General features: G+C 48.5%; 4 protein-coding genes across 4 annotated transcripts; 1 reads left to right on the forward strand and 3 right to left on the reverse strand.

Annotated features, from left to right (window-relative positions):
- LOC115606963 (olfactory receptor 8U9-like) lies at positions 1 to 27617 on the forward strand. Its single transcript, XM_030483651.1, is given in 4 exon segments — positions 1 to 583; positions 11596 to 11600; positions 26686 to 27330; positions 27333 to 27617. Coding segments are annotated over 4 exon segments (1518 nt in total).
- LOC115607016 (olfactory receptor 1013) lies at positions 11193 to 12131 on the reverse strand. The gene has a single exon (XM_030483734.1). The coding sequence runs from the start codon at positions 12126 to 12128 to the stop codon at positions 11193 to 11195; it is 936 nt and encodes a 311-aa protein (XP_030339594.1). The 5' UTR covers positions 12129 to 12131.
- LOC115607017 (olfactory receptor-like protein COR4) lies at positions 17259 to 18179 on the reverse strand. Its single transcript, XM_030483735.1, has one exon. The coding sequence runs from the start codon at positions 18174 to 18176 to the stop codon at positions 17259 to 17261; it is 918 nt and encodes a 305-aa protein (XP_030339595.1). The 5' UTR covers positions 18177 to 18179.
- Positions 21573 to 22546, reverse strand: LOC115606985 (olfactory receptor 5G3-like). The gene has a single exon (XM_030483688.1). The coding sequence runs from the start codon at positions 22497 to 22499 to the stop codon at positions 21573 to 21575; it is 927 nt and encodes a 308-aa protein (XP_030339548.1). The 5' UTR covers positions 22500 to 22546.
- Positions 27618 to 27885: the final 268 nt, after the last annotated feature.

The following is a 27885-nucleotide window of genomic DNA, read 5'->3' on the forward strand; positions in this document are numbered from 1 at the left end:
ATGGCACAAAGCAATTGCACGCAAGTGACCGAGTTCACCTTGGCGGGGTTCACAGAAGAGCCAGTGACCCAGGTCAACTTGTTTCTGCTCTTTCTGCTCACCTACCTTGTCACCATCCTGGGCAACCTCAGCATCATCATCTTAATCAGGGACAGCCCCCAGCTCCACTCCCCCATGTATTATTTCCTGGGCAACCTGGCCTTTATAGACCTCTGTTGTTCCACCATCATCACCCCCAAGATGCTGGTTGACTTGATGTCGGAGAAGAAGAGCATTGCTTATGCTGGGTGCGTGGCTCAGATCTTCCTCTTTGATCTCTTTGGAATGACCGAGTACTTCCTCCTGGCTACGATGGCCTATGACCGTTACGTGGCCATTTGCCATCCCCTGGTGTATCCCCTTGTCATGTCTCCAAAGTGCTGTTTCCAGCTGGTGACTGGCTCGTACCTCCTGGGGCTGACCAATGGTGTGGGACAGACCATCAGCATGTCCAACCTGTCCTTCTGCAGCTCCAGCACCATCAACCTGTTCTTCTGTGACATTTCCCCTCTGATCTCGCTCTCTACCTCCGACACCACCCTCAGCCACATCATCCTGACAACTTCAGCATCTCTCTTTGGTGTGTCCAGCAGCCTGGTTGTCCTGCTCTCCTACGTGGCCATCATCTCCACCATCCTCAGCATCACTTCAGCCGAGGGTAAGCGCAAAGCCTTCTCCACCTGCACATCCCACCTCACCACTGTGAGCATCTCCTATGGGGCGTCCTTCTTTACGTACTTAAAGCCCAGCTCAAGAGGAGCAGATAAATGGGCTGTGGTGCTCTACACCGTGGTGACTCCCATGCTGAACCCCTTGATCTACAGCCTGAGGAATAAAGAGGTGAAAGAGGCATTGAGGAGACTTATGAAATTAAAGTGATCTTGGATGTTGTAAGTTTAGGGTCAGAGAGAATGGAGATGTGGGGAGATGCTCAGCTGTTTGTGAAGTATCTTAGATGGACAACATGTTGGGGGTTCTTCTGCACCCAGACTTACATTATGCACTGGTTGATTTGATTGAGAATAAAAATAATTTCACTCTCCAAACATTGATAATTATATTCAGTAGTTAATTTTACTAATACAGACACAGGTAGACAACTACAAGCATGCACTTCTCCTCATCTTAGGATGAGGGGGGACCTTCTCACTCTCTCCAACTGCCTGACAGGAGGATGGAGCCAGGAGGGGACTGGTCTCTGCTCTCAAGGAACAAGGGATGGGACGAGAGGAAACAGCCTCAAGCTGCACCAGGGGAGGTTTAGATGGAGCTGAGGAACAATTCCTTCCCCAGAGGGTGCTCAGGCATTGGAACAGGCTGCCCAGGGCAGGGCTGGAGTCACAGGCCCTGGAAGTGTTCACACACCGTGTAGACGAGGCCTCAGTGCCATGGGTTAGTGGTGGCCTTGGCAGTGCTGGGGAATGGTTGGACTTGATGAGCTTGAAGGACTTTTCATTTTTGCTCTCCCTTTTGCTTGGCCAATCAGAATAAACAGAGAGTGAATTCTGTTGTTCCACTAAACCAAACTCCATTTCAAGGCAGTGTTGTGAAGTCATTAAGGGCCATAAGAAAAGGACACAAACACCTTTAGCAAAGTAAATAGAGAGGACAGCAAATAAGTGTCACACTGTGCAGGAAGTTTTTTTAGGTTTTGATCCTCAAACCTCATTAAATGATTTCCAACATCATTCATCTCAGTTCACTTCAGACAGCAAAGAATTGAAGTTAAATAAGGTACTTGTGTGATCTCTATTATGAATGAAGGTCCTTGGAATTGTTTTAAGATGTGGTAGTGATGAATCCCCACCAAAGGACACATACCATCAAGGGACCCCCGTCATCTGCTCCACACCTTTGCTTGCCACCTCCTTGTTAACTGCAGTAAAAGCCATGATCTCCATGGCAGCCTGGCCACAACAGAGCATATGAGCTATGGTGTGGCTCAGCAGCCTTCAGACCTCATCCATGGCAGCCCATGGAAGCCTGGAGCAATGGCATTGCCTGCCCTGATGTCTCTCCTGCTGCCTTCCTGCACAGAGAGCTGATGGGTGATGGACAAACACCGTATACAGAAAACACCCCCAAATACTCCAATGTGTGTATTACCTCAGCCCATAGAGCTGCAGCCTCTGTCAGAACCATGGTGAAACCTGGAGCCATGGCTGAGCCTTAGGGCTAACCTAGAGACACACAGTAACTTGGGCTGGAGGGAGAAGCTCCATGGTTGGATTGAATCAAGTCAGGATCAAAGTGTTTGCTGATTTCTTAACGACACACAACTAACAGGCACCCAGGGTCAATCAGCTGAATCCTGCTTTGTTCCCAAAGCTTCCTGATAATTACCTGGTTATTATTTAACCCAGACAACTGTTGTTGTCCCACTGAGCCTTGGAGACAACCAGGGACAGAGGTTTCACACCCTGCCTGGTCCCTTTTTCTGTGTTTGACTGCCCTTGCACTGGAGTTTTCCCTCCCTTTGTTTCTAACTTCTCTCATGCTGCAAATTCACAATAGGAAATCTCAGATTTACCCTCATCTGCAACATGGAGTGCATGGAGAACTTGCTGGTGGCTTCAAGTCATAAAGAATATAACACCATTTATTCTTTCATTTCTTTGTTCCTGAAATCATAGAACCATGGAACGGTTTGTGTTGGAAGGGACCTTAAAGCTCATCCAGCTCCAACCCCCTGCCACGGGCAGGGACACCTTCCACTAGAGCAGGTTGCTCCAAGCCCCTGTGTCCAGCCTGGCCTTGAACACTGCCAGGGATGGGGCAGCCACAGCTTCTCTGGGCACCCTGTGCCAGCGCCTCAGCACCCTCACAGGGAAGAGCTTCTGCCTCAGAGCTCATCTCAATCTCCCCTCTGGCAGGTTAAAGCCATTCCCCTTGGCCTGTCCCTCCAGGCCCTTGTCCAAAGCCCCTCTCCAGCTTTCTTGTAGTCCCCCTTAAGGTATTGAAAGGCCACAATAAAGTCTCTCTGGAACCTTCTACAACAATATTCAATGACTTTATGTCCAGCTGGTCTCTCCTTCACCATCACCCAGTGTTTAAACAGGAACATGAGCTCTTAGTGTCTTAAAAACACAAATTGGTGGCTACAGCACTATCACTCTGCTTGTTGTGGCTTCACGTTGGAGCTGCTGCTCTCAAAACTGAAAGCCTTTTGCTCATTGGTGGCTGTGTTTGAGGAAACCAGTGGTTCGCTGTGTCTAACAGCTGCTACTGCCTTCAACGGGGTTATCATCTGACCATGAGAGCAGAGGAAACACCATGTGAGGTACTAGGAAGCAGAAGCAGCAGCCAGCATTGCAATGCATCTTCCTGGTGGGTCATGATGAGCAGGCAATGAGGTGGCTGGCTTCTTGCATTCGTACTGAAGAGCTGCTAATGGATTTAGCTCTCCACTTTCAGGTGGAGCTGCCTTCATCCTAGTTAAATCTGGTTTAAAGGCAGCTGAGCAAGTGCTGCAGTCACAAGGGTAGGAGCCACCCAACCCTTTTGGGTACTTAGTGGTCGGATTGAGGAATCACCTCAAATGTCTTTAGGCAAGGACTTATCTCCTTACATTAAAATGCACCATGTCACCTCTATGTGTTTGCTGGGTCCGTCAGCTCTCTTTATTGGTGAGGGAGATTTGGTGGGGTTCATGCATCTCACTGCAAGGCAGACGCCTCCATTACTCCAGCTGAAGAGATTTGAATTAACTGTTGATTGCATTGGCCAGAGTCTCGTTAGCTGTAATGGGACCTGAGCTCATAAATATGTAAAGAGAGCCACTCAGCTTTGGCTCTTACTCTGAGCTGTATCCAAAAGAAGGTGAAATAAGTCCTTTTTGGAGGTCTCTACTGTGTCTCCTTTAGCTGGTATTGAGAAAGAGTTGGAGACTTAGGCCTTAAATATGTAGATCCTGCACTGAGGTGGTGACTCCTCTCTACCGTGTGAAATGTAGATGTATGGGAAGAACCAGGAACATGGAGTACCACCTTCTCTCCAGGCTAGCTGGAAACTGAGCTGCCTTGGTTTCCCTTAGTGCAGAAAGGAAAAGGAGAGTCTTAGTTTGGTCTTACTCCCTTTAGAATTGATGGCCGAGGTGTATTTGTCTCTTGTTTTTGGAAGAGAATTGGGAGATATTACAACGGCTTCTTTTAGACACCATTGCTACCCTGGAGCAAAGAACCTTCCTCAGGTCCTGGTGAAAGAAGCAAGGAGACCCTCTTCAAACACTGGTGAGTTCATCTGTGTCTGTCTTTACCACTGTTCATGGCTTGGAAAGACATGAGAGTGGATTTTGATCAGCTCTTAGGCAGAAGCTCTTCCCTGTGAGGGTGCTGAGGCGCTGGCACAGGGTGCCCAGAGAAGCTGTGGCTGCCCCATCCCTGGCAGTGTTCAAGGCCAGGTTGGACACAGGGGCTTGGAGCAACCTGCTCTAGTGGAAGGTGTCCCTGCCCGTGGCAGGGGGTTGTAACTGGAGGAGCTTTAAGGTCCTTTCCAAGCCAAACCATTCTATGATTCTACGTTTTGCACTGTTTAGATGAGAAGTGGTATTGAGAATGGCTGGTTTGGGTGTTGTTAGATGCAAGGTGTGTGTTTGAGATGTCTATGCTTAGTTATACAATTACTACCCAAGGTGAAGAAGGAAATGAATGGGCATGAGGAGATGGCCATTGAGTGTGTGAGACACCAGCAATGGGAAACAGCAGTTGCCTTCTTCCCCCTGCCCAAGGTGGGCATAGACAACTTCAGCTGGATCTTCTGAACCCATTTAAAGGTGTTAAAGCACTTTAGCATAACTGTGTCTGCAACCAACTGCTCTTTTCTACAAGAAGCAAGTCCCGCCATTGGTTTCGTTTCCTGCTTTTGCAAGCACCAAAGAGCCACCCTGAGGATATTTAAATTTGGAGGCATATGATGCAAAATGGCTTTTCCAAGGCAAATTTTGGGTCCAAACTGAGCTGATGGGAATCACAGAACTTCAGAAAGGGAAAATGCTGAGTGCTGTCCCTGGGGAAGAGTTGTTCTAGGCACCAAGACAGACTGGGGGGCAGGTTAGCAAAGAGGAACACTGTGGTTGTGGTGGCCACTGTGTTGAAATGAGCCATCAATGTGCCCTTGCAGCAAAGGCACCCACCAGCACCCTGAGAAGAGCATTGACAGTGGGTGAAGGGACTTTCTGCAATGAACATCTGACCACAGGCTGGGGAATGGGAAGTAAAAGCTGCTTTGAGAAGGGTGGAGGGAGAAGATGAGCTGTCCTGAAGAAATGGTCATCTTGCTTGAAAAGGGGCTGATGGAAAGAGGGAAGTGGGAAGGGAAGAAGTTGTAGTACTCATTTCTCAACAGGCAATATGCATATTTTAAGGTCATCTCGACATCGTTTTAAGGTCAATGCATATTCCAGGATAACATGAGCAGCAGTCATCTTTTTATATATATATATACATGTTCTTTAGATATGAGTAAGAAGAGAGGAAGAAATATACGCAAGTATAATTGAGATGAGAAGGGGTTTGTTTTTCCCTTGAAGCTACATGTACATGGAATTGCAACCTGGAATATTGGTCTCTCTTTAATTGACCCAAACATATCACTACAGAGTCAGAAAATCATTCCAATGTGTTCTCTTGTCTATTTAATGAAACACTAGTTCAAACTAGTGGCAAATTAAGGCATGATATTATTGTATTGTCCTTAAATAAGAACAACCCCCCCTCAAAAAGGGCAAGAAATCCTCTGAAACATGCCCACATCTTGGAAAGAGCTTGGATCCTCCTGAGAAGACATCTTTTGCAAGACTGATTCTTTGCATAAAGGGCCAGCCAGAGCTTTAGGATTTAAGCTTTAGGATTACCTTTTTTTTTCCATATAGGAACTATTGGCTTTTATTTTATCAAGATATTATTTTTCAATATGTTATTTTGTACCTTCAACCAACATATTTATATCTCCAAGTAATCAGGTGCATGCATAAAGAAAACCCCAAATCCTGCATTAACCTCATGTTCCTGTGAGCTGGGACAAGTGATTTAACCTCCTCCCCATGTTTCTTTGTCTTCCCTGTGCTTGTCAAGAGGGTGGCTGGAGGAAACCACTTGAGTGTGATCACATTTGTCCTCTTAGGCTTCACCAACCTGTAGGAGCTGCTCTTTACTCATCTCCATCACCGTGGTGGTGGGGAGCCTTATCAAGACCAACTCTCAGCTTCATGTGCCCATGTACTTATTTCCTCTTAGGAAATGTACTTATTTCTTCCATAGGATGTAGCTGGCCATCTTGCTTTCCTGGATGGCTCTGCCCCATGGAAAACTACCACCATGCTGACCTAGGAGCAAAGTGGTTTCACCCCTGTGACAAGCAGTCACCCAGCTTGGTCCAGGAACAGCCTTTCAAGACACTGTCTGAGCAGTCTTGGCTTTTCCTTGGATATCATCTGGTGCTGACAACACAGATCCTCCATGCTTCTGGCCATGTGTTGTATCCAGACGTGCCCAACTCATTTGATGGCTCTGAAACTCCCAACATTGTCCAGAACTCCCCCACCACCTCCTCCTCCTCTCATTATGTCTCTCCATCCAGGCAAAGCTTATTTTCCATCCCAGCTGCAGCTTACTCATGATTTCTCGTTCCAGGTTTTGGGGGTTGTGTCACATCAGTCCAAGGAGTCATCCTATCTAACTGTAGGCTTCCACATCTGAATTAGTCACCGAAGTTCCCCGTATGGAGACGATGCATCTGGGGGCTTTGATTCAGCTTTAATCTATTTTAAACATCCACAGCAGGGTGTTTCTCTGGAAAAAATGGACAGTTCTTTCCACTTACTGCTTGGCAGGAAAGGGGATAGGCTGACGCAATATGGATTGTGTTCAAAGCAGACACAGGACATAGCCTGAAGAGTCAGTTTAACCCTAAGGAGAAACAGCTCACCATGCTGGTCCTTCAGGAACCCCACTCAAAAGTGAGAAGGTGAAAACACCTTTTCATTGAACCACAGCCTGGTTTGTGTTGGAAGGAAGCTTAAAGCTCATCCAGTTCCAACCCCCTGCCATGGGCAGGGAGACCTTCTGCTAGACCAGGTTGCTCCAAGCCCCATCCAACCTGGCCTTGATCAATAACTTCTAATGCTGTAGAACCTCAATGCTCAGCATCCACAAAACCCTTTCCGAACAGAACACAAAAGCAAGACAGAGGTAGGCAGTGTCAGAGCTGTGCTTTTCCTTTGATATAAAGGTTGCTAATATCAGATATTAACTTCCTGAAGAAGGATTGTGTTCTCCATGGATGGATAGGAAATAATTCCCTGGAAGATACTAGTGTTGGTTTATTCTTTTAACAGCAAAAAGAGAGAAACTTTTCTCCACGAACCTGGCGATGCCTAAAGGGGCTCCAGGAAACCTGGAGAGGGGCTTTGGACAAGGGCCTGTAGGGACAGGACAAGGGGAATGGCTTTAACCTGCCAGAGGGGAGATTGAGATGAGCTCTGAGGCAGAAGCTCTTCCCTGTGAGGGTGCTGAGGCGCTGGCACAGGGTGCCCAGAGAAGCTGTGGCTGCCCCATCCCTGGCAGTGTTCAAGGCCAGGTTGGACACAGGGGCTTGGAGCAACCTGCTCTAGTGGAAGGTGTCCCTGCCTGTGGCAGGGGGTTGGAGCTGGAGGAGCTTTAAGGTCCTTTCCAAGCCAAACCATTCTATGATTCTACGTTTTACACTGTTTAGATGAGCAGTGGTATTGAGAATGGCTGGTTTGGGTGTTGTTAGATGCAAGGTGTGTGTTTGAGATGTCTATACTTATAGAAATACTACGCAAGGTGAAGAAGGAAATGAATGGGGATGAGGAGATGGCCATTGAGTGTGTGAGACACCAGCAATGGGAAACAGCAGTTGCCTTCTTCCCCCTGCCCAAGGTGGGCATAGACAACTTCAGCTGGATCTTCTGAACCCATTTAAAGGTGTTAAAGCACTTTAGCATAACTGTGTCTGCAACCAACTGCTCTTTTCTACAAGAAGCAAGTCCCGCCATTGGTTTCGTTTCCTGCTTTTGCAAGCACCAAAGAGCCACCCTGAGGATATTTAAATTTGGAGGCATATGATGCAAAATGGCTTTTCCAAGGCAAATTTTGGGTCCAAACTGAGCTGATGGGAATCACAGAACTTCAGAAAGGGAAAATGCTGAGTGCTGTCCCTGGGGAAGAGTTGTTCTAGGCATCAAGACAGGCTGGGGGGCCTTTAAGGTCCCTTCAACCCAAACCAGTCTGGGATTCTATGATCCAGGCCCATACAATTGTCCTTAATACAGAAACATGCCAACACACCGACCCTCCAACTCATTGGCTTTGGGCATGAACCACCTTTGTCAAGTAAGGCAGCTGTAGAAGTGCACTTTGTTGTTAACAAAGAAGAAAGTTTGTTTCTTGTTTAGTCCCTGCTAATTAATCTCTGATGGCTTGTTATGAAGAATGAGGTAAGTCACCTACAAGTCTGCTGAGAAGCTTTCATGGTGATTAGGAAACTTCCTTAGTAAACCCCAGAAGGTCTTGTTAAAGCTGATGACTCCTAGAAGCTGGTTGGTCCCTAAGGACCACTTCTTGCTGTGCGAAGGGAGCAGCATCACTTGTGATGGAAATAGCTGTGACTGTATGGTGAGAGCCTGGAGTTTGGGCCTACTGGGGGGCTTTCTGTGCCCATACAAGCTCGGTCATGCTCTCCCTTTAAAGAACGAGACATCCTTGTCTTCATGATGTGTGCAGATAATGTGGTTCTAGCTAATGGTGTGCTTTGTCCCTTCCTGCTCTTGACCCCCGGTAAAGGAAGCTGGGGAAGCTCATTGCATTTCTCCTCATGTTTGGACCTCCTCAAAGACACTTCATATGAACTTCTTGTCATTAGTTGGCTTGGGATGGATTTGCTTGTGTCCTTTTTGATTCTGAAGCTGTGAGGCATGTTGAAGTCCACTACATCCACCCTCCATGTGTGACTGGCTTTCATAAATGTGGTTTTCCTACCATTATGAATCTGGGACTGGAGAATAAGCATGGGAATGGGTTCACCTGGCTCTCAACACCTAAAAAATTCATTGTCTAGTTATGAGATAGTCAGGTCCCCTCGAGAATGGGTGGGAATAAGAGGATGTTTTAGAACATCCAGATGGTGAGAGTGGATGTGGTCCAGAGCAGGTCTGAACATCAGAGGGACTTGTACCATGGACCCTCTGTCCATGGGTTGTGCATCTCAGAATAGCTTTCTCTGGATTAAACTCATTCCAGTAGGGATCTGAAGACCTATTGGAGGTCAAACTGCATTAGCTGCCCCTCTCAAGCCCATTTTCAGTTTGTTTCCATCCAAAAGATAGGACAAGAGGAAACGGCCTCAAGCTGCACCAGGAGAGGTTTAGATGGAGGTTAGGAACAATTCCTTCCCCAAAGGGTGCTCAGGCATTGGAACAGGCTGCCCAGGGCAGTGCTGGAGTCACCATCCCTGGGGGTGTTTAGAGGATGTGTGGATGTGGCTCTTGGTGACATGGGTTAGTGGTGGCCTTGGCAGTGCTGGACAACTGTTGGACCTGATGATCTTGAAGGTCTTTTCCAACCTGGTTGATTCCATGATTCTAAAAGGAGCCCAGTTTATGCAGTCTGACCCCAGCATGTGATGGGGATGAAAACACAGTGAGGGGAGAATGCTGGGGGTGTGTGTGTGTGTCTTCCAACTTGAACTCTTGTAACTGCACTCTTTAACTGAATAAAAACTAGAGATATAGAAACACACCTTTATTGATCACAGATGGAGACACAGAACTTTGATTTAATGACTCAACTTTTATTTGTCTAAATTTGAAGGAGATGGAGCTACTTCAGACCACCTAATCCAGCCTTCCAACAGTCTTAATAATAATAATAGCTTTATTTTAGTTTTCTTTCAGTTGGATTTAAACTTTATAAATGAAAAAATGATATTTTAAGAACTAAGAAATCACTTTTTTTGAATGTTTCCTGCAAGTGGTGCTGGAAACTATCACTTCAGTTGCAGGAAAGGAGCGAGATATAAGGTAGAAGTTCTTCCCTGTGAGGGTGCTGAGGCACTGGCACAGGGTGCCCAGAGAAGCTGTGGCTGCCCCATCCCTGGCAGTGTTCAAGGCCAGGTTGGACACAGGGGCTTGGAGCAACATGCTCTAGTGGAAGGTGTCCCTGCCCGTGGCAGGGGGTTGAAACTGGATGGGCTTTAAGGTCCTTTCTAACCAGTACTATTCAATGGTTCTAAAACGCAGTGAAATTCCCCAGGTCAGGTTTGGTTGCCCTCATGTAGGAATCTGGTGCCATTTGCTCTGTCCTGAGGCGCCCATGACATTGCCATGCACTTGACATGTACATCACGCAACCTTCAGAAGGGTTGTGTCATTCTGGAGGGACATCTGAAAGCTCAGAGGAAGACCTGGGGACATCTCCAAGGTGTTAATACTCTATGTTCAGGCAACTGAACTCAATCCCAAATGCCTCTGTGCTTGACATTGGTTCTTCCAATCTGACCTACCCCACTCACTCTGGTATGAATGTTTCACTGGGATAATAGTCTAGGACTATGGAATTATCTATGTGGTGCAGCACAGCATCATGAAGAAATAACTGGGGCAGCTGAGGAGCACAGGCTCGTTACTTCATGACTTTTGGCTGCCCAAAGAAGTAGTAAATGTTCCACCCCTGGCAGTGTTCAAGGCCAGGTTGGACACAGGGGCTTCGAGCAACCTGCTCTAGTGGAAGGTGTCTCTGCTTGTGGCAGGGGGTTGGAGCTGGAGGAGCTTTAAGCACTCTTCAACCCAAACCATTATGAGATTCTATGACACATGGAGCTCTATCTGAGCTACTGGTTTGGGCATAAGTAAGGAATGTTTAATCCAGATAAAGCACAGGGTAAAGAAGATGTGCAACAAGGCCAGCTACTGCTAAGATCTCATTTTATAGCAGTTATAAGTTATATATGGGGAGAGGTGGAAAGGATGTCTGCCTGCACAGCGACATCTCCTGTCCATCATGAGGCACTTGAGGATCAGAAGAGCTTGTGCTCCTACATCTGTTGTGAAAAGCAACAAAGGAAAACACAAACATGGAAAAGTAGGTGCACTTCTTGCTGTGTGCATCTTTGGGGACATATCCCCTGGGTATCTTCTGTTAGGAAGCTGTCTGTCTCTTCAGCAGTGTCTTCAGTGCCTCCTTCACCTCCTGGTTCCTCAAGCTGTAGATGAAGGGGTTCAGCATGGGGATCACCACCGTGTAAACCACAGAGACCACCTTGTCCCTCCCCAGGACATAGGAGGAGCTGGGCCGAGCGTAAATGAAGAGTATAGAGCCATAGTAAAGGGCGACGGTGGTGAGGTGGGTGGCAGAGGTGGAGAAGGCTTTGTGCTGCCCCTCAGATGAGCGCATCTTTAGGATAACAGCCAGGATGGAGGCATAGGACACGAGGATGAATGTGGAGGGGAGGATGATGTTGGAGGTCAGAATGAAGTAGAGGAGGGACTGGTAGCTGTCTGTCACGTCACAGGAGAGCTTCACCAGTGGGAGCAGGTCGCAGAAGAAGTCATTGATGACGTTGGAGTGACAAAAGCTGAGGGTGAAAGTGCAGCTGGTAATGAGGGTTGAGTTGGCAAAACCACTCAGGTAGGAGGTGGCCACCAGCCCTATGCAGAGCCTCTTGGACATGGCAGCAGTGTAGAGCAGTGGGTTGGAGATGGCCACGTACCGGTCATAGGCCATCGCTGCCAGCAGGTAGCACTCGGTGCAGGCCAAGCCACCAGAGACAAAGAACTGAGCAGCACACCCAGTGAAGGAGATGCTCTTGTCCTCGGAGATGCAGTTCAGAAGGATCTTGGGGGTGTAGACAGAGGAATACCAGAGGTCCAGGAAGGACAAGTTCCCAATGAAGAAGTACATTGGGGTATGGAGCCGCGAGCTACGGCATATCACCACCATGAGGGTGATGTTGCTCATAAGGGTGGTGATGTAGGCTAAGGTGAACACCATGAACAAGAGAAGCTGCAGCTTTGGGTCAGTGGTGAGCCCCAGGAGGATGAAGCTGGTGGCTGAACTGTGGTTCTTCTCTTCCATGGTAAAAGAACTGGAGACATGGATCACGGTTGCAGTTCAGGGTCTTGGGTCACGGGCTAAGAGAAGGGCTTCCATGGTGTTGCTGTTTCTCTCTACCAAAACCCAGCTAGACACACACAAAAGAGAAAAGCAGAGTAAATTTTGTATGGAGAAGAGCTGCTGTGATGGTTTTGGTTGTGCTATTTTATTATAGAATGATGTAAAGGTTTGGAAAGGACCCTAAAGCTCATTCAGTTCCAATCCCCTGTCCAAGGCAAGGACACCTTCCACTAGAGCAAGTTGCTCCAAGCCCCATCCAACCTGGCCTTGAACACTTCCTTGCATTCCCTGGCTTCTATGAACGTGAAATCTCAATCTCAGTGTCACATTAAATTGCTCATACATTAAGACTCTCTAGTTTGAAGTTCATGTGGAGAAACCAGAGATAGAAGCTGAAGACAAATGCATGCAGAGTCGCCACCTGCTACAGACCAACACAGTTTGATTAGATTCATTGTCATGAGTCCTACCAGTAAAAACATTGACTCATTGAGTTTTCTCTTTTACATAAGCAAACATTGAGGGGTTGGATGTGCATCTAAAAGCCTGAATTACAAGTATGTGTATGTGAGGACCTCTAGCTTTAGGCACATTACTAAAAGCAGCAGTAATTTGGTGCTAGTGTGTGTTTGCACACTCGAGTACAGGCGCAGAAGCTGGAATTCATCTCGCCTGACATTGCCAGTCTAAAAATGAATTACTTAAGCTCTTCCATAGCCAATGGAAGTGATAGACTCTTCCATAGGAAGACCAGAAGATGAGCTGTGCCCTGCTGTTTCCTTGTAGCTTCCCCTATGCTCCAACCAGGTTTGGAAGACCCTCTCTCAGTTGCCCCTGGTGCTGGCTGCTTCTCAGAGGGCTTGATGAATTTCTCATAGAATCACAGAATCATGGAATGGTTTGGGTTGGAAAGGACCTCAAGATCATCTAGTTCCAACCCCCTGCAATTGGCAGGGACACCACACACTAGACCGTGTGGCCCAAGATTCTGTCCAGCCTGGCCTTGAACATTGCCAGGGATGGAGCATTCACAACTTCCTTGGGCAACCCATTCCAGTGCCTCACCACCCTCACAGGGAAGAACTTCTTCATTATATCTAGCCCAAACTTCCCCTGTTTCAGTTCGACCCCATCACTCCTTGTCCTATTGCTACAGTCCCTGATGAAGAGTCCCTCTCCAGCATCCTCATAGGTGAACATCTGACCTCATATGTTGATTCTAATGTTTGCCATCAGGTACCACAAGGGATGGGCAGAGAGATGAGGAATCAAAGAAAAGAAAGACGAATTCCATTGAAGATTTACCTTCTTGGCTATCTGTGACTGTATCCCTTGTTGAACCTTTTTACCCAGGAATACTCACTCATGGTTTTGTCCAGCAGGCACTGATGGGATCTCAAGTTTAGAGACCACGAGAACAAAAGCATGATGATCATCTCTGTGTGACAACCCCACTCCAGCTCATCTCACAGCGCAGAGCAAGCAGGTATGTCCTCTCCTGTGCCAGCATTGCCTGTGGTGTGTGGTTGGGGATATTTATCCATTGCTTCATTCCGTATTTCCTTAAGGAGCAGGTCCCTGAAGCAGATATTCAGTGTGGCCTTTGCACCCAATAACGCGTTGCTATACAGTTGAGCATCCCCCAGAGATCCCCTCAGTTACTCCCTGCATTCCAGAAAGACAATTTCAGAGCTTTCATGGCTCTCCACCTTATGTGCTCACTATTTTCATCACTATAGCTGCAGAACTCAGATGCAGTCTCAAAAGCATCCACGTTATTTCCATTGAGTTGAGTATATCTTCTAACCAGTCTGAATCACAGAATGGTTTGGGTTGGAAAGGACCTTAAGCTCATCCAGTTCCAACCCCCTGCCACAGGCAGGGACGCCTTCCACTAGAGCAGGTTGCTCCAAGCCCCTGTGTCCAACCTGGCCTTGAACACTGCCAGGGATGGGGCAGCCACTGCTTCTCTGGGCACCCTGTGCCAGTGCCTCAGCACCCTCACAGGGAAGAGCAGCTTCCTTATATCTAACACTTTGCACAAGACCAGGTAGATGACATCAACTGCTTTGCCCCTATCCATCAGTTCTGTAGACTCATCATAGAAGGCCACTGAATTGGTGAATGTGGGAGGAAGCAAGAACCCTTCCTAGAAGTCTCCCCAGAGCATCCTTGAGCTCTGTGTTCCTCAAGGTGTGCATCTAGGGGCTCAGCAGGGAGATCACCAGGGTGTAGATAACAGACAACACTTTCCTGATCCAGGGAGTAACTTGAACTCTGCAGTCAACAGGGAGAAGTGGGAACTTCTACATAGTATTCAAATAAGCTGTTTAGGATGTTGTTTGGGGATTGGAACTGGATGATCTTAAGGTCCTTTCCAACCCAAACCATTCTATGATTCTATGTTTATTTTGGAGCAAGGTGAATTGTTTCTTAGAGGACTTGGCAACAAGAAGGTGGAAAATGGTCAGATGAAGAACCAGGCCCGTAGATGACAACATTCAGCTAAATCATGCTCAGATTTAGCTGGTATGCTAAGTATAACCCCTGAGGTAGCCATAAATGATCTGTTAAAGAAAAATCTGAGTAAAACACCCCAAATGTTCTTTCCAATTCAATTTTGGCATTTCTTCCTGGAGTGCTGCAGGAGAAATCCCATCCCAATCCTTTGGACTGGCCACGATGACTAGCACCAGCCTGTGCATCACATGTTAAGGCCACTGAATGATTCATTTCATCCCCTTTAAACAACTCAGTGCTCATCAAGTCAGTGTTGAAATGATACAGATTAGAGTGGAATGAAATGAAGCTTCAAGTGCAGCTGAGGAACATCCTCTTATGCATTTGCATTTGTCTGGGTGTCTGCTCACATTCTCAGGACAAATGTTTGGGAGTTATGGACCCAAACCAGATATATTTAGGGAAACACAGACTCAATAGACTTCTATTTTTTTTGGGTAGGTTTTGCTTTCTGCATCCCTTTAAGTTAAAATTCATTGGAGGATTTTGGCACCGTGGTGCACTTGAGCACAGATTGTGTTTTTTATATGGCTCCTGAGTGACTAAGATATAATGAATGGAATAAGGACAATGATTAAAACCAATAACCCAGACACAATCAGGCAGACTTCATGGTGCTTCAAGCTGATGAAGCTTTTCCTAGCTTAGATACCAACAGAAAATGTTGGTTTTGTCCTTCTAGACATAAATTCTGCTGAAAAGCTGGGCATATGGTTGTGTTTCGGTGAGCTGTGAATATTGGATGAGGTAGATCTTTGGTGAGATGCAGCAAAGGCTGGAGCAGCTCTGCTCTGGAGCCAGGCTGAGAGAGCTGGGCTGGGGCAGCCTGGAGAAGAGAAGGCTCCTGAAGGGGAGACCTTAGAGCAGCTCCAGTGCCTAAAGGGGCTCCAGGAAACCTGGAGAGGGGCTTTGGACAAGGGCCTGGAGGGACAGGACAAGGGGAATGGCTTGAACCTGCCAGAGGGGAGATTGAAATGAGCTCTGAGGCAGAAGCTCTTCCCTGTGAGGGTGCTGAGGCGCTGGCACAGGGTGCCCAGAGAAGCTGTGGCTGCCCCATCCCTGGCAGTGTTCAAGGCCAGGTTGGACACAGGGGCTTGGAGCAACCTGCTCTAGTGGAAGGTGTCCCTGCCCGTGGCAGGGGTTGGAGCTGGATGAGCTTTAAGGTCCCTTCCAACACAAACCACTCTGGGATTCTATGATTTCAGGGACGAAGAAAGGATGCATGGAAGAATTAATGGTGTTATATTCTTTATGACTTGAAGCTACCAGCAACTTCTCCATGCGCTTCATGTTGCAGATGAGGGTAAATCTGAGATTTCCTATTGTGAATTTGCAGCATGAAAAAAGTTAGGAACAAAGGGAGGGGAAAACCCCACTGTAAGAGTAGTCAAACATGGAAATAGAGGCCAGGCAGGGTGTGAAACCTCTGCCCCTGGTTGTCTCCAAGGCTCAGCGGGACAACAACTGTCGTCCGGGTTAAATAATAACCAGGGAATTGTCAGGAAGCTTTGGGAACAAAGAGGGATTCAGCTGATTGACCCTGGGTGCCTGTTAGTTGTGTGTCATTAAGAAATCAGCAAACACTTTGATCCTGACTTGATTCAATCCAACCATGGAGCTTCTCCCTCCAGCCCAAGTTACTGTGTGTCTCTAGGTTAGCCCTAAGGCTCAGCCATGGCTCCAGGTTTCACCATGGTTCTGACAGAGGCTGCAGCTCTATGGGCTGAGGTAATACACACATTGGAGTATTTGGGGGTGTTTTATGTATACAGTGTTTGTCCATCACCCATCAATTCTCCGTGCAGGAAGGCAGGAGGAGAGACATCAGGGCAGGCAATGCCATCGCTCCTGGCTTCCATGGGCTGCCACATATCATGTCTGAAGGCTGCTGAGCCACACCAAAGCTCGTATGCTCTGTTGTGGCCAGGCTGCCATGGAGATAGTGACTTTTGTTGCAGTCAGCAGGGAGGTGGCAAGCAAAGATGTGGAGCAGTGGACAGGGATTCGTTGGCAGTATCTGCCCTTTGGTGGGGATTCATCACTACCATGTCTTCATTGATAATAGAGATCACACAAGTACCACAGTTAACATGCATTCTTTGCTATCTATAATTAAATGAGCTGTATGGTGCTTTAAATTATTTACTGAGATTTGAGAATCAAAACTTAAAAATACTTCCTGCACGGTGTGTCACTTATTTGCTGTCCTCTCTATTTATCTTGCTAAAGGTGTTGGCATCCTCTTATTATGGCCCTTAGTGACTTTCAAATACTGTCTAGAAATGGAGTTAGGTTTAGTGGAAGAGTAGAATTCACTCTATATTTATTTTGTTTTGCCAAGCAAAAGGAGAGGAACACACAACACAGCCCATACCTTGAGTGCAGGCAATTGTAAAAGCTTTTGCAATGTTCTTATTTGTATTCTCAGCTGGTAATAACAAAGCAGCAAGGGCATCATGTAAGTTCAGGTGCAGAAGACTCCCCAAATGTCCATCTGAGATACTTCACAAACAGTTAAGCATTTCCCCCACATCTTCATTCTCTCTGACCCTAAACTTACAGCATTCAAGATCACTTTATTTTTGTGAGTCTCCTCAAGGCCTCTTTCACCTCTTTATTCCTCAGGCTGTAGATCAAGGGGTTCAGCATGGGAGTCACCACGGTGTAGAGCACCACAGCCCATTTATCTGCTCCTCTTGAGCTGGGATTTAAGTACGTAAAGAAGGACGCCCCATAGGAGACGCTCACACTGGTGAGGTGAGATGTGCAGGTGGAGAAGGCTTTGCGCTTGCCCTCGGCTGAAGTGATGCTGAGGATGGTGGAGATGATGGCCACGTAGGAGAGCAGGACAACCAGGCTGCTGGACACACCAAAGAGAGATGCTGCAGCTGTCAGGATGATGTGGCTGAGGGTAGTGTTGGAGGTAGAGAGCGAGATCAGAGGGGAAATGTCACAGAAGAACAGGTTGATGGTGCTGGAGCTGCAGAAGGACAGGTTGGACATGCTGATGGTCTGTCCCACACCATTGGTCAGCCCCAGGAGGTACGAGCCAGTCACCAGCTGGAAACAGGATTTTGGGGTCATGACAAGGGGATACACCAGGGGACGGCAAATGGCCACGTAACGGTCATAGGCCATCGTAGCCAGCAGGAAGTACTCGGTCATTCCAAAAAGCTGAAAGAGGAAGACCTGAGCCACACACCCAGCATAAGCAATGCTCTTTGTCTCTGACATCAAATCAACCAACATCTTGGGGGTGATGATGGTGGAAAACCAGAGGTCTACAAAGGCCAGGTTGCCCAGGAAATAATACATGGGGGAGTGGAGCTGGGGGCTGGCCCTGATCAAGATGATGATGCCAAGGTTGCCCAGGATGGTGACAAGGTAGGTGAGCAGAAAGAGCAGAAACAAGTTGACCTGAGTCACCGGCTCTTCTGTGAACCCTGCCAAGCTGAACTCGGTCACTTGCGTGCAATTGCTTTGTGCCATGAGCTGGATGGTGCTTTTGGTGTCAGCTCCTTGCTGAAGGCCTTTTCTCCAAGCAGCAGGGATGTCCCAGGGGGAAAAGCCTCTCTGTGGTGGGACCTGCTCAGAGACAGTCCTACAGGGTCTAAGGGAAGAGTTGAGGCACAGATCAATGAGGAACAGCTTGGTGAAAGTCCTATCCCTGCACAGGTAGAACAAAGGGGTGCTCAAGCTGTTAAACACCATGGCACAACGTGGTGTGTGCTCCTCTGGCTCACTCCTGGCTGTTGAGCAATGGCCTCTGTAGAAAGCAGTGGGGAGGTTACACACCCGAGTAGCTTTACCTTAGTGCTGCACTTCATCCCCTGCGATAGTGCTGGGGCTTGGAGACCATCCGGCTCAACCTGGAACACAGAGAAACGTGGTGCTTTCACAGTGCAGGGTTCATCCTTCTTCCTTTCGTGGGCATTTGCCAACCACCTGCTTCTTCCTTTTCTGCTGGGACTTCTTCCTGACTGGAATGAATTCCTGATGTATGGGAAGCCCAGGTTGGACGGGGCTTGGAGCAACCTGCTCTAGTGGAAGGTGTCCCTGACTGTGAGAGAAGGTTGGGACTGGATGAGCATTAAGGTCCCTTCATTCCAAACCCCTCTATGCAACCTTACACAGAGGTTTATATTGGTTTCCCCTCCCTCTTGACACACGCTTTTATCTCTAAAAGCTTTTCCTGGGTCTTTAGCCTGTTGCTCAATAGAAATGGGCAACCCCCAGAGCTCAGCAATCTCTTCTTGAACACATGTTTTGGGGGAAAAAGGTCATCATTTGGACCTGCCTCATCTCTGCAACGGTGAGCACCCTGAATGTGCTGTACAGGAAGGCTTCTTTTGCTCATCCAGGAGCCCTCTGTGGTCAGTGAGGAGAGGAAGCCTCCTGAGTGTGTTCTCGACCAGGGTGATATCCAAACCTGCCTTCTCAGCAGCCGGATGGGGAGGACACAGGAAAAGCAGCTCCCTGGGAAGCCCAGAGCATCACAAAGAACTGGAGCCCAGGACCCTGCAGTAGGGCAGGAGATGAAGACAGGAGCTGCTGCTTGTTGTCAAGAGAGAACCACAGGAGATGGTGGCTCAGCACACACTGTCCTTGCACAGAGAGCTCAGCTTGGGCTGAAAGATGCTGCCCCTCACTTACATCTCAGCTCTGCCTCTGCCGTCCTCCTGATGCTCTCAGGGATGGATATGAAGATGTTCCTGCCTGGAGCTCTGCAGGGAGCCTGGAAATGAAGCACAGTCATCAAACCCCCTTCCTATTTCATGTGATGTGGGGATGTGGGGAGTGCGAATCCCTTTGGGCCCCAGGAGGTTGACAAAGCCCAAAGCAGGTCATTATCTCTTCTCTGTGCTGCTTAGTTTGGAGAAGAAGCGTACCCAGAGGAGATGACCTCAGCTTGAGCGAGCAACAGGGCTTTGGGCTCCCTCAGAGCAAACCACAGAACAACCCCACCTTTCACATTGGCTTTTGGAGCATTTCAGAGGCAGTTACAGCTCCACAAGGGCCGTGGTTGACATTATCATGGCAGGGAGCTGAAGGGGACCTCGCCAATGGGAGCTGGTAGCAGGGTCCATCAGCAATCCCAGCACCTCAGACAAGGAACCAGCTTTCCACCCCTCTTAAATTCCTTGTACGCAACCCATAGCTCACAAGTTTGGCTGCAAAGAGCCAACAGCAGATCGTGGTGACCTTGCTAACATTGAGGTAAATGCTGTCCACTACTTCTTGTCCATGCAAACGTCAATGCTCACATCACTCGGGGCACTCAGGTTGGTGAGGCATGACTTAGCCTTGGTACATCCATGCTGGCTACTCATGGTCACCCTCCTGCCCTTCCTCTGTCTGGAGAGGTCTTGCTGGGGGATTTGGTTCTTAACCCCATTGGGGACCGAGGCAGCCCCAGTCCTTGTGCTCTCCTTGATGGTGACATTCACCTTCTTCCACCCATCGTGCTGGAAACACAAGAGACAAAGGAGAACCTGAGGCAGAGGTGTCAGAAAGTGTTTGGAAGGGGATGGGAAGGGTCAGATGAGGAGCATGATAGAGGACTGAACTGGGCAGCAAGAGGGGGAAATGTCTCTATGTGGGTGTTATTGATGCCTTTCAACACCTTAAGGGGAAGTGTAAGAAACCTGGAGAGGGGCTTTGGAGAAAGGCCTGTATGGACAGGACAAGGGGAATGGCTTGAACCTGCCAGAGGGGAGATTGTGATGAGCTCTGAGGCAGAAGCTCTTCCCTGTGAGGGTGCTGAGGCGCTGGCACAGGGTGCCCAGAGAAGCTGTGGCTGCCCCATCCCTGGCAGTGTTCAAGGCCAGGTTGGACACAGGGGCTTGGAGCAACCTGCTCAAGTGGAAGGTGTCCCTGCCTGTGGCAGGGGGTTGGAACTGGATGAGCTTTACTGTCCCTTCCAACCCAAACCATTCTATGATTCTATGTCTCTAGGATAGCCCTAAGGCTCAGCTGTGGCTCCAGGTTTTACCATGGTCCTGTCAGGGGCTGCAGCTCTATTGGCTGAGGTAATATGCACATTGGAGTATTTGGGGGTGTCTTATATATACAGTGTTTGTCCATCACCCATCAGCTCTCTGTGCAGGAAGGCAGCAGGAGAGACATCAGGGCAGGCAATGCCATTGCTCCAGGCTTCCATGGGCTGCCATGGATGAGGTCTGAAGGCTGCTGAGCCACACCATAGCTCATATGCCCTGTTGTGGTCAGGCTGCCATGGAGATCATGCAGTCAGCAGGGAGCTGGCAAGCAAAGGTGTGGAGCAGGGAATGGGGCTTCACTGATGGTATCTGTCCTTTGGTGGGGATTTATCACTAGCATGTTTTAAAACGCTTTCAAAGCACCTTCATTCATGACAGAGATCACACAAGTACCTTATTTAACTTAAATTCTTTGCTGTCTGAAATGAACTGAGATGAATGGTGTTGGAAATCATTTAATGAGGTTTGAGGATCAAAACCTAAAAATACTTCCTGCACAGTGTGATGCTTATTTGCTGTCCTCTCTATTTATCTTGCTAAAGGTGTTGGTGTCCTTTCCTTATGGCCCTTAATGACTTCACAACACTGTTTAGAAATGGAGTTTGGTTTAGTGGAACAACAGAATTCACTCTCTGTTTATTCTGATTTGCCAAGCAAAAGGAGAGCAACACACGACACAGCCCATACCTTGAGTGCAGGAAACTGCAAAAGCTTTTGTAATATTCTTATTTGTATATTCAGCTGGTGACATCAAAGCAGCCAGGGCATCATGTAAGTTCAGGTGCAGAAGACCCCCCAGATGTTGTCCACCTGAGATGCTTCACAAACAGCTGAGCATCTCCCCACATCTCCATTCTCTCTGACCCTAAACTTACAACATCCAAAATCACTTTGTTTTCATGAGTCTCCTCAATGCGTCTTTCACCTCTTTATTCCTCAGGCTGTAGATCAAGGGGTTCAGCATGGGAGTCACCAGGGTGTAGAGCACCACAGCCCATTTATCTGCTCCTCTTGAGCTGCCTGAGCTGGGGTTTAAGTACATAAAAAAGGATGCCCCATAGAAGATGCTCACAGTGGTGAGGTGGGATGTGCAGGTGGAGAAGGCTTTGCGCTTACCCTCGGCTGAAGTGATGCTGAGGATGGTGGAGATGATGGCCACGTAGGAGAGCAGGACAACCAGGCTGCTGGACACACCAAAGAGAGATGCTGAAGTTGTCAGGATGATGTGGCTGAGGGTGGTGTCGGAGGTAGAGAGCGAGATCAGAGGGGAAATGTCACAGAAGAACAGGTTGATGGTGCTGGAGCTGCAGAAGGACAGGTTGGACATGCTGATGGTCTGTCCCACACCATTGGTCAGCCCCAGGAGGTACGAGCCAGTCACCAGCTGGAAACAGCACTTTGGAGACATGACAAGGGGATACACCAGGGGATGGCAAATGGCCACGTAACGGTCATAGGCCATTGTAGCCAGAAGGAAGCATTCAGTTATCCCAAAGAGATCAAAGAGGAAGATCTGAGCCACGCACCCAGCATAAGCAATGCTCTTCTTCTCCGACATCAAGTCAACCAGCATCTTGGGGGTGAAGATGGTGGAAGAACAGAGGTCTATAAAGGCCAGGTTGCCCAGGAAATAATACATGGGGGAGTGGAGCTGGGGGCTGTCCCTGATCAAGATGATGATGCTGAGGTTGCCCAGGATGGTGACAAGGTAGGTGAGCAGAAAGAGCAGGAACAAGTTGACCTGAGTCACCGGCTCTTCTGTGAACCCCGCCAAGCTGAACTCGGTCACTTGCGTGCAATTGCTTTGTGCCATGAGCTGGATGGTGCTTTTGGTGTCAGCTCCTCACTGAAGGATTCTTCTCCAAGCAGCAGGGATGTCCCAGGGGGAAAAGCGTCTCTGTGGTGGGACCTGCTCAGAGACAGTCCTACAGGATCTAAGGGAAGAGTTGAGGCACAGATCAATGAGGAACAGCTTGGTGAAAGTCCTATCCCTGCACAGGTAGAACAAAGGGGTGCTCAAGCTGTTAAACACCATGGCACAACGTGGTGTGTGCTCCTCTGGCTCACTCCTGGCTGTTGAGCAATGGCCTCTGTAGAAAGCAGTGGGGAGGTTACACACCCGAGTAGCTTTACCTTAGTGCTGCACTTCATCCCCTGCGATAGTGCTCAGCCTGGGGCTTGGAGACCATCCGGCTCAACCTGGAACACAGAGAAACATGGTGCTTTCACAGGGCAGAGTTCACCCTTCATCCTCTCGTGGGCATTTGCCAACCACCTGCTTCTTCCTTTTCTGCTGGGACTTCTTCCTGACTGGAATGAATTCCTGATGTATGGGAAGCCCAGGTTGGACGGAGCTTGGAGCAACCTGCTCTAGTGGAAGGTGTCCCTGCCCATGGCAGAAGGTTGGGACTGGATGAGCATTAAGGTCCCTTCATTCCAAACCCCTCTATGCAACCTTACACAGAGGTTTATATTGGTTTCCCCTCCCTCTTGACATACGCTTTTGTCTCTAAAAGCTTTTCCTGGGTCTTTAGCCTGTTGCTCAATAGAAATGGGCAACCCCCAGAGCTCAGCAATCTCTTCTTGAACACATGTTTTGGGGGAAAAAGGTCATCATTTGGACCTGCCTCATCTCTGCAACGGTGAGCACCCTGAATGTGCTGTACAGGAAGGCTTCTTTTGCTCATCCAGGAGCCCTCTGTGGTCAGTGAGGAGAGGAAGCCTCCTGAGTGTGTTCTCCAGCAGGGTGATATCCAAACCTGCCTTCTCAGCAGCCGGATGGGGAGGACACAGGAAAAGCAGCTCCCTGGGAAGCCCAGAGCATCACAAAGAACTGGAGCCCAGGACCCTGCAGTAGGGCAGGAGATGAAGACAGGAGCTACTGCTTGTTGTCAAGAGAGCACCACAGGAGATGGTGGCTCAGCACACACTGTCCTTGCACAGAGAGCTCAGCTTGGGCTGAAAGATGCTGCCCCTCACTTACACCTCAGCTCTGCCTCTGCCGTCCTCCTGATGCTCTCAGGGATGGATATGAAGATGTTCCTGCCTGGAGCTCTGTAGGGAGCCTGGAAATGAAGCACAGTCATCAAACCCCCTTCCTATTTCATGTGATGTGGGGATGTGGGGAGTGCGAATCCCTTTGGGCCCCAGGAGGTTGACAAAGCCCAAAGCAGGTCATTATCTCTTCTCTGTGCTGCTTAGTTTGGAGAAGAAGCGTACCCAGAGGAGATGACCTCAGCTTGAGCAAGCAATAGGGCTTTGGGCTCCCTCAGAGCAAACCACAGAACAACCCCACCTTTCACATTGGCTTTTGGAGCATTTCAGAGGCAGTTACAGCTCCACAAGGGCCGTGGTTGACATTATCATGGCAGGGAGCTGAAGGGGACCTCGCCAATGGGAGCTGGTAGCAGGGTCCATCAGCAATCCCAGCACCTCAGACAAGGAACCAGCTTTCCACCCCTCTTAAATTCCTTGTACACAACCCATAGCTCACAAGTTTGGCTGCAAAGAGCCAACAGCAGATCGTGGTGACCTTGCTAACATTGAGGTAAATGCTGTCCACTACTTCTTGTCCATGCAAACGTCAATGCTCACATCACTCGGGGCACTCAGGTTGGTGAGGCATGACTTAGCCTTGGTACATCCATGCTGGCTACTCATGGTCACCTTCCTGCCCTTCCTCTGCCTGGAGAGGTCTTGCTGGGGGATTTGGTTCTTAACCGCACTGGGGACTGAGGCAGCCCCAGTCCTTGTGCTCTCCTTGATGGTGACATTCACCTTCTTCCACCCATCGTGCTGGAAACACAAGAGACAAAGGAGAATCTGAGGCAGAGGTGCCAGAAAGTGTTTGGAAGGGGATGGGAAAGGTCAGATGAGGAGCATGATAAAGGACTGAACTGGGCAGCAAGAGTGGAAAAAGGCTCCATGTGGCTGTAATTGATGCCTTTCAACACCTTAAGGGGAAGTCTAAGAAACCTGGAGAGGGGCTTTGGAGAAAGGCCTGTATGGACAGGACAAGGGGAATGGCTTTCACCTGCCAAAGGGGAGACTGATATGAGCTCTGAGGCAGAAGCTCTTCCCTGTGAGGGTGCTGAGGCGCTGGCACAGGGTGCCCAGAGAAGCTGTGGCTGCCCCATCCCTGGCAGTGTTCAAGGCCAGGTTGGACACAGGGGCTTGGAGCAACCTGCTCTAGTGGAAGGTGTCCCTGCCCGTGGCACAAGCTTGGAACTGGAGAAGCTTTAAGCTCCCTTACAACACATGCCAAGGTGGGATTCTATAAAACAAGCTAATACAGGGAGACCTCCTGCTCTATAATCTAAAATCTCTATGTGAAAGCAGTCAGGGAAGTGTTTCGTGAATCCATACATCAAGATCAACGTGTTGTGGATAATACATGTCATGGCACATGGACCCAGTGGACAGACATCAGTGAAAAGAATTTTGTTAAGGTAGTACTACAGTTGTGGTATTGATTTGAGTTTAGGTGGTTGCTGTTGCCTTGCTGTTCTCATTGCTGTTCATAGCAAAAGTAAAGAAAAACCCTGAGGAAATGATAAAAACTTGGTGTGGGGACCATTAGTTTCTTACTGAAGCCAGCAAAGGCAAAGATCAACATTAGGGGTGCGTTACAGAGCAAGAAGATGTTAACAAGGGGCAACCATGGCAGCAGAAATGGTCGTAGGAATTATCTTTGCATTGCTGAAATCCTGTTTAAGTGGCACTAGGAGAGACAGTTGGGAAGGGTATGAGAATAATCAGAGGTGAATCATGTAGACATTCACTTTGCACCCACTCCATTTCCTCAGTGTGGGAGAAGGGAGAAGACATCTCCTTAAATCCACATATTTACAGTGTATTGTTCCTGGGCTTCATTAGTGAGCCTGGAGATGAAGAGATTGATGCTCCAGGTGGATTTTGCTTGTTGTCAAGCTTTTATTCCCCATGGACCAGAACGCCTCCGAGGTCACAGAAATGAGTATATATACATGTTGAACACTAAAAACTGCAGAGACGACTTGTCCGCCCTTGGAAGATGCAGCAGCAAATCACCCTCAGTGCAGCTTATAAGGAATGAGTGCTAAACCCACTCTTAGCATCTGTTTGAAGATGAATGTGGCCTTAGTCATCACCTTCAGGAACAGCCAAACTCATCGCAGTTGCTGAAGGAGCCGCATGGACCCTCCAAGTTTCTCCATCACCACTGTGCCACCTTGAATTTCCTTTCCTATGGACTGTGTATAGTGAAAACTGTACATTGATCTCAGCTTTAAAAGACAAATGCCCACGCTTCTCCTCTGCTTTGCTTTGCAAAGGGAAATGAAAGTCAAGAGGAAAAGGATTTCTTCAAGTCAACTTGTTCCATGTTGGTTTATTTTAGAAAACACCAATTATTTTCCAAATGTACTTGTCATTTACTAAAAAAAAACCCAAAATGCATTCGATGTCTGTGCTGGTTTGGACTGGAATAGAGTGAATTGTCTTCATAGTAGCTACCATGGGGCTACAGTTTGGACTGGTGCTGAAATGGTGTTGATAGCTCCAGGGTGTTTTAGTTATTGCTGAACTGTATGGGGCTTAGTTGCCAGATAAGGGTTAAACCTAGACCATAGAATGGTTAGGGTCGGAAAGGACCTTAAGATCATCCAGTTCCAACCTAGGTTCTAAGAATTGTTCAGTTATTGACCATCCTCCTGTGTTAAATGTACCCGGGAAGGCACAAATAGGAAGCTGCAGAGATGAAATGCTGAGCTAAACCCAGGTGGGTGTTCTCACTGCTGAGCTTAGGCTTTGGTTTTAGGATCTTCTTGTAGCCACTAGGTGGAGGGCTTGGCTCTTCTAAGAGCCCAAATTTCTTCCAAGAGCTATCCAGAGTCCAACTGACCCTCCAGTAGGGTGGGTTCTGCCTCCCTTTGGTGCACCGAGGAAGCTGAGGGTCCTGTTGAGCTGGCCAAATCATCGTCTGCCATTTTACCTATCTCCTGCAGGTTGGTGCATTACAGAGCATGACACCTGTCAATCACACTGATGTGCATGAGTTCATTCTTTTGGGGCTGACCACCCGCCGAGACCTCCAGGTTCCCCTTTTTATGGCTTTCCTGGCCATGTACATGGTGACCCTTTTGGGGAACTTTGGGATCATTGTATTAATCAGGACTGATCTTCACCTTCACACCCCCATGTACTATTTCCTCAGCCACTTGGCTTTTGTCGACATCTGCTACTCCTCCATCATCCTCCCCAAAATGCTGGTGCAGATCTTGACGGTGGAGAAAATCATCAGCTTCTCGGGGTGCGCAGCCCAGCTCTGCTTCTTCGTCATTTTTGGGGTCACCGAGTGCCTCTTACTGGCTGTGATGGCCTATGACAGGTATGTGGCCATCTGCAAACCCCTTCTGTACCCCACCATCATGTGTGGATGGATGTGCTGGTGGCTTGTGGCTGGTTCCTACGCTGTCGGTGTCTTCCACGCAGTGACCCACACCACTTTCATCTTTACCTTCTCCTTCTGCCGCTCCAATCTTATTAACCACTACTTCTGTGACATTGCCCCACTCTTAGCTCTGTCCTGCTCCAACACCCACACCTACGAGGTGGTCATCCTTGCTCTCGTCAGCATAAACTGTCTCAGCACCATGACCATCATCTTATCTCCTATGCTTATATCCTCCCTGCTGTCCTGAGGATCCACTCAAAGGAAGGCAGGAGAAAAGCCTTCTCCACTTGCACATCCCACCTGATGGTCGTCACCATGTTCTATGGGGCGATCTTGTTCATGTACCTGCGCCCCAGCTCCACCTTTGCGCTGGATGAGAACAAAACGGCCACGTTATTCTACACCATCATGACCCCGACGCTGAACCCCTTGGTCTACAGCCTGAGGAACAGGGAGGTGAAGGCTGCCCTGATGAGAGTGGTTGGGAGAAGGCAGTGAGTGGAGGAAGCTGGTGACCAGGAGGGTATTTCCTTGTTGCTGTTATTGGGCAGGACTCATTGCACTGAGGGCTCTATGAAGGTGTATTGCAGTGATTCCTCTGTAATTTATCTCTCAATTATAAAGTATCTGACACTGATTAGACATGTAACTCCTGTCCAGCTGAAGGTGGGTGAGGCAAAGCCCAGCCTCATTCACCATCAATGGCCAATGTGCATGAGCAGCCCCTCCAAACACCTTGGTTCGTCCTGTTCATCTCATTGCTCTG

This window comes from Strigops habroptila, chromosome 4, assembly GCF_004027225.2.
Source record: "Strigops habroptila isolate Jane chromosome 4, bStrHab1.2.pri, whole genome shotgun sequence".
In the NCBI taxonomy this organism is placed as follows: domain Eukaryota; kingdom Metazoa; phylum Chordata; class Aves; order Psittaciformes; family Psittacidae; genus Strigops; species Strigops habroptila.